We start from the raw sequence: 11,762 nt of genomic DNA on the forward strand, positions 1-11,762 counted from the left end.
AAATAATCTCGTTTCACAAACGAAATAATTATAAGATTTTTACTTGCGTAAAAAATCTTTTTATAAAGACATATACTTTTATTCAATATAAATAAAATATATGTACAAGTCAATCACATTGACTTAATATATCTTTAATGAAATCTTAGTTAGAGAGGGGGCAAGGGGTTTAACTGTTATGCTGTTATGGGGCATTTTAATTCTTTGTTATCTGTTATTCTGAAAATATATTTACTGTTAGCTGTTATTGTCTTATTCTTTTTAGCTGTTATAGGACTATTATCTATTTTGTTATCTGTTATTGTGAGAATCTATTTGCTGTTAACTGTTATAAAAAATTGGAATGTTAGCATTTTGACAGCCAATCTTCCGTCGAAATTGAAGATAATTGAAATGGATAATAGTCTCATTGGCACGCTTACCGCATCTTCTTACAATGTATATCTATTGGGGTCTTTCTACTGGTAATATCGGGTGGCCCTGTATTTGCAGAAAAATTTCAGTATTATACATCACATAAACATATAAAATCAATTGGACCTAGGACCATTCCAGTATATATTATTATTATCCTTTGTAATAAATTACATTGTCTGTGAACATGTAGCAGTTTGTAAAAATTATAATTCACTTACTACTTGTACAATAACTTATAGTATGGATTTTGTTATAAAAAAAGGCATTGGTACACCCTATACATGCTATAGACTTTTTTATTCAATGACCACATAATAATGTTGTACTATTACACCACTGTCCCTGATTAGGGGAGGATTGGACACCAACTAGCATGCTAAAGTTGACGCAGTCACATTCTGTATGTGCCTATTTCCAAGTCAGGAGCCTGGATTCAGTGGTTGTAGTTTGTTACTGTTGTTACTAAGTTTCTCGTTCACTATTTTGTGGATAAATTAGGCAGTTAGTTTTCTCCTTTGAATTGTTTTATATTACTAAGTGGTGTGGATTTGAATTATGGCTTTGGGAATTATACAACATCTTTTTCTTTTAGCATTTATATTATAAGTGCTACTCCCTCTCTTTTCATTTACATTAAAGAGAACCCTGATCACCATATTTTTAAAAGCTTTTTAGCTGCTTCACATGGCGAAAAGTGAAGCTCAGAAACCATTGATGCAAATACAGATGTGTCTTCAGTTTAATTTTTCGACAAACACCCTTTTTAAAATCCTACAGCTTCTCCAATGCTGTACCCAAATTTTCCATATTCTATAATTTCACATAAGATACATGATTGGTGTTTCACTTGGTGTCATCCAAATTTTCACTAGGTCCAATTTCTATTATACTATCAGAATTCCCACTTGAGTCAATTTCTATTATCAGAATAACCACAACTGGCATGCGTGTTTCAGTTACAAGTCCTGTCTCCAATGATCTGGGTATTTTTGTATTTTATAAGTAAGTTTTATCATGAGGTCATTAAATTAAAACAATATATTGTGCATCAATGTTTTTTTTATTACATGTAAAGTATATATATATTGCTTTTCAGAATTTTTTTTTATCTAAAAATCAAATTGATAATAAAGTGTCACTGGCTGCACTACTTTCAAAAATTAAATAAAAAAACCTAAATCATTAGAAATTGATCCCTCAAATGCCCTAGATTAAAAATATCCCTATATCAAAAACAGAAACTAGTAATTTCGTTCAGAAAAATTCAACATCCATACTATAACTTATGGTACAAGTTACGGAAAAAAATCAACCAAGGCAGAACTGCCTGAACGACCGAAACGTCTTGTTTACACAAATTTTCTAGGTCCATACCACAAGTTATATACTAAGATCTACGAGTCATCTACTGGATTGGTCCTGGACAGATTCATTTTACTGTTATCTGTTATTATCCCTTTTCAATTCCTTGTTATCTGTTTTTCACCAAATCAATTCACTGTTTTGCTGTAATGGGGACCCCCTTGCCCCCCCCCCCCCTCGTTAAAGGTTGCGCATCGAGATAAACCCCGTCCGCTCGATAGCAAAGTTAGCAACACATTGAGGTTGCAGTTCCGCAGTACTATCTCATCTAATACTGGAAGTGTTATGACGTAATAGAATCACAATAGCGTGCGATGACTTTTATATTTTAAAATCGATTATGTGTCATACTTATGTTTAAAGTGTTGAATTCTGTAGTACACCTTGATTTTTTAAATTCCATTTGAAGTTGAGGAATCTTGGAGCAAACCATCCAATAAGATTCGAAAAGTAAGTAGAATGTATAAGTAAATGATTTTGTTCTCTATTAGAAACTCGAGCTTAGAATCATGTGAATGGGAGTTTTAATGATAGGCACGTAGAATCATAGATGTGTAAAATACAAAGTATTGGTGAACGTTGCATTCAGTGACCTAATTATGTCTAATTGAGGGCATATGATACATGTCAGTTCACCTATCAGGGAATTTGGACATACAAACGTTAAAATAGGTAGCGAAAGAAAAACAAAAACAAATGTTATATTTCTTATCACAAGGGTTGTCTTCCTTTGTACAGTACGTAATAATGTGATCAATCATTATATTGTCTTTCTCATTTTAAATACCTGAAATGTTACAGCATTTGAATCATTTTGTCCAGTTATTAATTACATTTATGTAAAAATGAGGCAAAGGATACCAAAGGGACACACAGACACATTAGGCGAAAAATAAACTGACAACATCATGGCTAAAAAGGAAACCACCCACAGACAAACAATGGTACACAAAACTTAACATAGCAATCTAATGACTACATGTAAACAACACTAACTCAATCAAAACAGGGGGTAATACAGGTGCTCTTGAAGGATAAGCATTTCAAGCTCAATATCAGGCAGCTGTTGTGTTGCTCATGTTAAAACAAATCAGGCGATAAGTCTTTTTCGGTAGGTCACATTCGATGGAAAGAAACGGGATTGTAGTTACATCAATTGGAACATATCCGTAGTCAGATGTAAACTTGATATTCCATAACGATTAACCATCGTGATGACGTCCGTAAATCTTACGAAGAACAATTTCACCACTTGGAACTCTTGGTTAATAAATAAAGGCAACAGTAGTATACCGCTGTTCAAAACTCAAAAATCCATGGACAAAAAACAAAATCGGGGTAACAAACTAAAACCGAGGGAAACGCATTAAATATAAGAGGAGAACAACGACACAACACCGAAACGCAACACACACAGAAACGGACCAAGCAACAGACAAAACACCACGAGAATAACAAATATAACATCAAAATCAAATACAAGAATTTGGGATAGATAAGTACCGTGCCACGTCTTATCTAAAAAATAAGAGAAAACACAAACGACTCAACGTTAAAATGCAACACACACAGAAACGAACAATATTATAACAATGGCCATCTTCCTGACTTGGTACAGGACACTTTTAAAGGGGAATAAAAGTGGTGGGTTGAACCTGGTTTTATGGCATGCCAAACCTCGCACTTTAATGGCAAAGTTAAATATAACATTGAAATGACAACATAATATTACAGGACTACAATACAAATAAAAAGGAGACCATATTAGACAAAGAAAAGCATGATTAATAGATAACAAAAAGCATCAGGTTTAAAATTCAATACGCCTAAAACGCGTCTTGTCCACACAAGACTCAATAGTGACGCCCAGATATAAAAGATCGAAAGTGAAAAAAGTACAAAGTTGTAATAGAAAAGGTTAAATAGATTCCTTGTGAGCAGCTACCTCTTATAAAGGAAATCATGTTAGGAAATACAAGCCTTGGAATATCATATTAGCTGGAGATGTATACTCTGTATGCAGGCACTGCTGAATGTTGCTACTAAGAAATGGAGAGTTTACAATTAGGAAGCTAAAATCACATCTATTGTCGTAGAATTTAGTTTTTTTACCGATCTTCAATATCAATTTCTAGATGTAAGTCAAAATATGAGACAAACTTAACTTTCGTTGTTCAAAAGTATATATGCATAATAAAAACTTTATAAGGATTAATTAAACTATAGCTATCGTATCCTTTATCGCAAGTTCATTGGGACATTGGGATGCTTTCAACATAGTCCCTAAATTTTGTGATTAGTAAGCGTGAGAACAGCATCTAAAGCGCGGCAAATGGTAAGTTAAAGGATATTGTTAACTTCATATATTTCTTCCTAAAATATTCTTGCATGAAGTAATACATATACAGTCATAGGACAAAAGTGAGTTCTCACGCAAAAAAATGTCCCATCATTTCAACTAAAATCGATATTTTTGTATGTATAACTTTTTATCAAACGTCAAAAGCATTTCACACCTCGAAAATCATGCTATACATTTCGAATAAAAAAAAATATTGTTAAAAAAGGTTATTGCTTCTCCGAAGTAAATGAAAATTTACTGTGCATCATAACTCAGAAATAAAATCTGGTAAAGATTGAAGATTGCAGTTTTAAAGGTGATTATTTTGCAATAGTTTTTCATTAAAAAAATATCTATTTAAACAAATACATTTGGTATCTTAGTTTTTACATTAAATGGTTTTGCACGATCAAAGAAAAACAATACTACTTTCATAATTGTACGGGCAATTGTATCATGTGGGAGTGTCATTTAAATTTGAAATCAAGGACTTCATATATTTGTGTAATCTTATTCAATCATTTATTTTGATGTACTCAAGTGAAAACATTTCTAAAAAAAAATACACAGATTTTCTAAATTGGACAATCATTCATTATTGTAATTATTTTACATTGACCATTATGAGGACTGACGAACCGCTGCTCGAAGGTGTGAACATATGCATTAAGGATATTACTGCAAGCAAATCAATAAAGTTAAAATAGGTGTTTAGTTTTTGTATATGATCTTATAAGCCGTTCCTATTCTCGGTCTATTTTTGGGTCAGGGGATTTCCAACTTTTTCTTTTAAGTTACAATAGACTTTATTGACTTTTATGTGTAAATGTAAGTTTCTGTAAACCTTGATTATTATTCGATTTGAAGTTAATGAATCTTTAGTTTAGAACACCATTTAGATCGAAAAAGAAGCAAAATGTAAGTAAATTAGTTTGTGCTCTTCAAACTAGTGTTTAAATTAAGTTTTAAAGTTATCCCCGTTTGTACGATGAATCATAGATGTGTAGAATACTATATTTTCATTGAATCACTTAGGACTTATCGATAGCATTATTTTATAGTATGCCAGTACACCTATTAGGGTTTTAGAGAATATATGTACATATTAATGCAAACATAGATGAAGAAAGAAGAAAACATTTTTTTTATTTCATAATGAATGATGTTGTCTCCCATTGCACAGTATATAATATTATTTACAGTTGCTGGATCCCCCCTGATATACACGAGGATATACACTTACTAGGACATAATTCAATTTAATATAATTACATTTACGCTACACCTAAATAGTTTTTGCGTTTGTAGTGTATGTCACGGTAAACTAGACAAGCTGTTTGTTTAATATGAGTTTGGTTTTTTTTGTTATCTAAGATTGTTATAGATTTTACATGTAAATGTTTACGAAACCTAATACTTTAAACAGGTGAAAGGCTATTGTGAATCGTTGTGTATTGTCGTTACTGAACTGGTAAGATTTCGTCACTCAGGGGTCAAAAGCGTTTCAAAATTTAAAAATTCTGTTATATATTGCGTATAAAACATTTCTTTGCGATTTTCAAAAAAAAAAAATGTTTCTGTTATCTTATTTTACTGTCAATTATCAAGCACCTTTGAAATCTGTAACACGAGAAAATGTAATAACAATGATATATATCTTAAACGAATGAAATTAATGAAAATTAGTGTGTATTTGTACGAGGTTCGAAATGCCCTCGTCCCACTGTTACAAAAACAACAGATTTTTATAAACAAAAAATATGTATCGTCTATTCTAAACTCAACATAAGTTCTCAGTGATACTCTATTTTGTCTGTAAGATTTTTGTCATTCGTTATATTCTTTATTTTCAGATAAAAATGTCGTGTCCTTTGATTACATTCGTTATTTTGATGACAGCATTGACTCCATTAATCGTAAAAAGTCATAGTCCCTGCAATGGTGAAAAAGTTCCAAAAGTCTACACACTTGCATCAGTAAAAACATGTCCTACTGGAGAGGAGAGGATACAAAAGGAAACTTCCTGTCATATATCAAACAATATATTCCACTGTTTACCTGACAGAGATGGTAATCTTTATACTTTTTGCGGAGTAAGCAAAAGGTACCTTAGATATTCTTATTTTGTTGCAGACAATAATGGTACGTTACGTCTAACCAACCTAGGATTTACGATATCTCCAGGGACTGCTACTGAATTATATTCCAATTTAAGCCAGGTTATCGTAAATGCCCCAGACTCGTTGGACAATTTTCCCATTTTTGAGCAACTGAAGGAGGAACTAGACTTTACTGGTACTGATGCTTGCAAACATAATTTAAAGAATTATGCATTACCAAGCCGAGATTCATGCAATATTATTAACATATGTGCTGAGCCTAAAGATGTTCCATGCATTAATATTTATGTTCTAAATGTTAGTAATGGTCATGGAAGTATCATAGAAAGGGAGTTCCCTCTACCAAAGACAAACGAGAAGAAATATGCGATGATTGCGTTAGTTCTATGTCGAATCTATCGCTCAACCTTGATGAAACAGTGTTCAGCAACTCAGGATCCCATTTCATCAACTATCCAGACCTCAATATATCCTAAGGATACTGTAACAACCGAAACACAGATCTGCCAAGTTTGCGACAACACGATATTTATCATTACTATTGTAGTATTAGTTATAATAATATTAGTATTAATAGTAGTTTTAATTGAGATGAAATTTCATTTCATTGAGAAACAATGCTGTAAAAGGAGACAACGATCATCAGAAAAGGGGGAATATGCACAACCTTCAGATGCATATGATACTAGTCATCAAAGCAGAGTGGAAATATCCACAAATTAAGCCAGTCCCATTTAAGCAAGGTCCTCATGTGTCAAAGAAGAATACCTCATATCTTTTGTATAAAATCTACAAACTAACTTGATATTTTTTTTACAAAAATCTGGATGTGAGTTATCTGGAATTAAAATTAAAAAAAATTATTAATCACTGCCTCTCTGTAAATAAGGCATCCCTTAGTTGAGTGAGTTTTAAAAATCTAATTTTTTTTAACCAAATCAATAAGATGTGGTCTGTTTAGTCTTCAACTGCTAGATAAAGTATGTTCTACTAAAAAAATATGTTTTTGAATAATAATGATATAGATCAAAATGGAAAAAAAGGATGATATACGTTGATTATAATACATGAACTTACATTTCGATAGACAGATCATGCTCTAAACAAAAAATGATCAATTTTACAATTTTTCATGTGATCACTTAGTTTAGTTAAAGTCATATTTTGAATACTATATAAATTACAGTGACGTACACAAAGATCGAATGACACTATCAACATTTCTTTTTTTTTTTCTTCTTTATTTTGTATAAATTTGAAAATTGCATCCTAATCAAAGATTTAAAAGAAAATTGAAGAGGAAAATTAGTCATATTTTTATCAGCAATTTAAATTTCCTCCATAAGTGGTTGACTTAAAATGTAAATGATTATTTATTTGTATAGTTCTTGTTTTTATGCCCTTTTATGTTTTTTTGTAATTTTGTCAAGTTTTAAACTTTTATATATGTATAGACTTACTAGAACTTTTGTAATAAACTAATTGTTATGTGTACATGCTTATCCGCCAGGATTTATCTGACTATTGTATTATATCATAGTAGATTTTTTTGTAATGACATGGTTTTCTTCTTATTGATAGGTTAGATGCATGTTTTATGTAGAGTCTTGTTAGATTAAATGCCCAGCTGAGAGGGCTCATTTGCCCATGGCCTCTCAAATGGATCACCATGATCTATTACTGGGTTTGCAATTGCCACTTACAACAGTAGAAATACATACAGTTTTCCAATCTGTGCAGCCATCCATTCTTCTCGTATCAGTTTAAGAGTTTAAGAGTTCCGTGAAGTTAATTTACAACGAAGCAGTGGTCATATTGACTTGAAACTTAGTCCATATATAAGTGAATATACATAAAAAAGGCCTTTTTTATATATTTGCTGACAGAATAATAATTGAAACATAGTGTTGTTATTTACGATCAACTAGAGCAAGTGTTGGAGGCTTGGATAGATTCAATTCATGCATGTTTGATTGAATTAATCAGTTAAGTTTCTTGTATATCAATGATGTATGTTTACATGCTTATGGCTGATGAATCCCAATTATTGTCACATTTATCAATTATATCTGATTTGGTTGTTGACTCATTTTTGTTCAGAATCATACAAGTTGGGGGTTAAGCTAGTTTTACAATTCAATCTACCATTTCGTCAGAAAATGTCCATAAGTCAAGAATCTGACAGTTGATTTCCATTAGTTTCGTTGTTTTATAAAGTCAGGTATTTGGTTTTGTAAGTTTTTATGAACTTCCATTATTTTTAATTTACCTCAGACTTCAGTATTCTGGTTATTAATATTTTTCAATCCAGTTTGAGTTGTTGTTCTTCTACCTAATATAATCATCAATATAGAACATACAGAAAATTTAAAAAAGAATTAGATTTGTTTTTATAAATAGATTTAGATCGATACATGATATCAAATTTTATAAAAATAAAAATAAGTAACAGGGTAGACATCGTAAATTACCTTTGGAAAAAAGATTATGTCCTCTCTGTAAAAAGGAAGTGGAAGATGAATATCATTTTGCTTTAAAATGTCAAATTTTAGAAGAATGTAGGCAAGAACTTTTTCAGGAAGTAGAGATTATAGTTCCAGATTTCACAAAAATGTCTGATGAGGAAAAAAATGGCATTTATGTTTACATTTAATGAGTATGACGTAACTAAAATTATTGTCATCAAGGGAGTTAATGATTTATATGTATTAAGAAACAGTCTAACTGATAAGAAAAAAACTAGTTCATGTAACAAAGTAATGACTATTCTATATTTTTCTTTTAGTATTTGTTATGATATATTTTATAACAATTACATTATGAATTTTTGTACTTGTACTTTCAAATTTCCAAAAGTATCACCTCCTCCAAAATATTTAAATATAGTCTTATAGAATATGAATGTTGTTGAAATCTAAATATTATATGTTTGTAATGATTGTCATGTTTGTTTTGGTAACAATCCAATGTTTGGATTTTTACACCAATAAAATGATTTGATTTGATTTGATTTGAATATAGTTTCTGTATAATGTACATTTTCAGTTAGCGATTCCAATGAAGTTTCTGTATTATGATGCAATCTTTTTTCACGAATTCAGAAAAAAAATGATTAGCATGTACGATATTTTAACATTTCTGATTATTTGATAAAATAACAAAACAAACCCATTGATTAAGAGAAATAAACTAGGTACACGGAACTTGCATTGATTTATGAAAAAAATCACAATGCAAAATTCAAAATATTGTCCTGCTTTCATTTTTGCTTTACTTCGTATCATGTTTTGTATTCAAAATAGTAAGCAAATATCAAATACAAAAATGTGCTTAAATTATTGATTGCAATTTGTCAACTAACACATTTAAATCAAAAGTTGCAGCTGATCAATTTATTTATGTTGCCGTATTTGTAGATATGGTCTTGCACATAATTAAAAGTCTCTATCCTTTACAGTTTTCAAGAATAAATCAAAACAAAAAGATGGAAAATGTCTTTAAAGACAATTCTATATAAAGATGACTTCGCTCTCTTTGACACTTTTTCTCTATCTACCCGATAAAATGTGAAAGCATTATCGTTGCAGGGCATTACTAAAAGAAGTAAACGGACGATTTCTATGTGTTATTTTGACTTATTTGAAGATAAAAAAAAATATGATAAATATTTTTTATAAGGCCCAAAAGTTTTATCTTTCTTAATTCCACCAAAACAAATATGAGGAAAATATATAAATAATCGATTTACAGTTGTCTTAATGACTTATATGTAGATCTTTTTTTTCTGATTGTTCTTGAGTTTTTTACTGTGTCATCTAGTTGGTGTTGTTTCTGCAACAAAGCAAGAAACGGGTGAACATATTCATTCAGGGACAATAACTCCTGTAATTGCTGGCGATTTTTTAAATTTTTACATATTTGTAGTTTAATTGGCTGATATTTTGTTAATGTAAGTTCTCTTTCCTATTTTTATTTACACAAACGTCCTAAAACATTTTATTATGTTTTAACTGGTATATAGAATTCTTCATTTGCTGATGAAAGTTTGAACGTTTATGCTATTTGCATATTCCTCTTTATATCTATTTAAACCCCAAAAAAAAATCATTATCTAAGAGCAATAACTCCTACAAGAAGTTAACTGACGGTTATTTACATTTTTTTTTTTTATCAAAATTTGATTCTAAGGAACAACTTATATTACCGGAGTTCTCCCGGGTCGCAGTCTTTAATTGTTGTATGTGCTGTTTTGTGGACCTGTTCGTCTCTCAGTCGTTTTTTGTCATGGCGGTGTCAGTATTTCTTCGACTTATTTACTTGAATTCCCCTTGATTTACCTTCTCGAAATAGTAAGCCACCTCTCTACCAACGGAACAAAACGACTTCTCCGCAAGCTGATGGAGGGGGTTATATATCAACTACTTCACTACTATAATTTAGTTTTCTATGTTGTGTTGTGTGTACTTCTGTTTCTGTTTTAGTTAACCTTTAACCTGAAGGAACGATGCCCTTCCAAAATCATTTCCCCTATATGCCGATATTCGATCACAGGACCCTTGTAACAGTAAGTCACAATTCTTCAAACTAATCTATTTTTAACGAATGAACACCATTAGTAATTCATTTACTGAAAATCAGTACATCTTCAATGATTGTCATGATGGAAGGTGAGAATTAAAATCTATGTGTTACGAAAAAATTTATTCATGGGAGACATGGATAAAAGATAAAGAACCTAGCCCAAAATATAATATATCAAGTTGCAACTACCTTGTTAATAGTTCACCAGCTGTTCTGCATAAATCTGTTTTGTTTTGTATACGCTTTCAGACCTGATGTGTATTAGGCTTCTCTTATGATTTGATTCGAGATTATCTGAAAATTATTTAGACTTAAATGTGTCATACCCTGTTATCGATACCATACAATTCAATTAATTAGTACCAAACGATTTAACAATCGGTGCCATTCAATTTTATATATCGGTGCTATACGACTTAATAGTTCAGTGCCGTATGATTTAATATATTGGTGCATGATGGTTTATAAAAAAGTTAAATCACAAAAATACTGAACTCTGAGGAAAATTCAAAACGGAATGTCCCTAATCAAATGGCAAAATCAAAAGCTCAAACACATCAAATGAATGGATAACAACAACTGTCATATTTCTGACTTGGTACAGACATTGTCCTAAGTAGTAAATGGTGGAATGAACCTGGTTTTATAGCAAGCCAAACCTCTCACTTGTATGACAGTCGTATCAAATTCCATTATATTGACAACGATGTGTGAACAAAACAAACAGACATAATAGGTAAAAATGTCAATACTACAGCAGTCAACATTGTACTATAATTCTTATCACTAAAAAAAACACACAAAAAAAACATGTAGCAAAGAAGCACAAAATGGCATACAGACCAAGCATATTAGTAAACATTATATACAAGAATACACAATTGCCATAGTACAATAACACAATGACGGGATGTATAAGTACTAAGCCACGTCATATATGT

General features: G+C 31.0%; 1 protein-coding gene across 2 annotated transcripts; it reads left to right on the forward strand.

The window, feature by feature from the left end:
* The first annotated feature begins 2,164 nt into the window (after window positions 1–2,164).
* On the forward strand, window positions 2,165–9,314 carry LOC143083037 (uncharacterized). 2 transcript variants are annotated; one of them, XM_076259165.1, is made up of 2 exons: window positions 2,165–2,229; window positions 5,974–9,314. In XM_076259165.1, exon 2 carries the CDS (start codon window positions 5,980–5,982, stop codon window positions 6,961–6,963), a length of 984 nt encoding a protein of 327 aa, XP_076115280.1. In that variant the 5' UTR covers window positions 2,165–2,229; window positions 5,974–5,979; the 3' UTR covers window positions 6,964–9,314. The 2 variants fall into 2 exon arrangements, with proteins under 2 accessions (XP_076115280.1, XP_076115279.1); XM_076259164.1 differs by lacking the exon at window positions 2,165–2,229 and adding an exon at window positions 4,842–5,038.
* The last annotated feature ends 2,448 nt before the right edge of the window (window positions 9,315–11,762 follow it).

The sequence above is a fragment of the Mytilus galloprovincialis genome, chromosome 7 (genome assembly GCF_965363235.1).
Source record: "Mytilus galloprovincialis chromosome 7, xbMytGall1.hap1.1, whole genome shotgun sequence".
NCBI classification, from domain to species: Eukaryota; Metazoa; Mollusca; class Bivalvia; order Mytilida; family Mytilidae; genus Mytilus; species Mytilus galloprovincialis.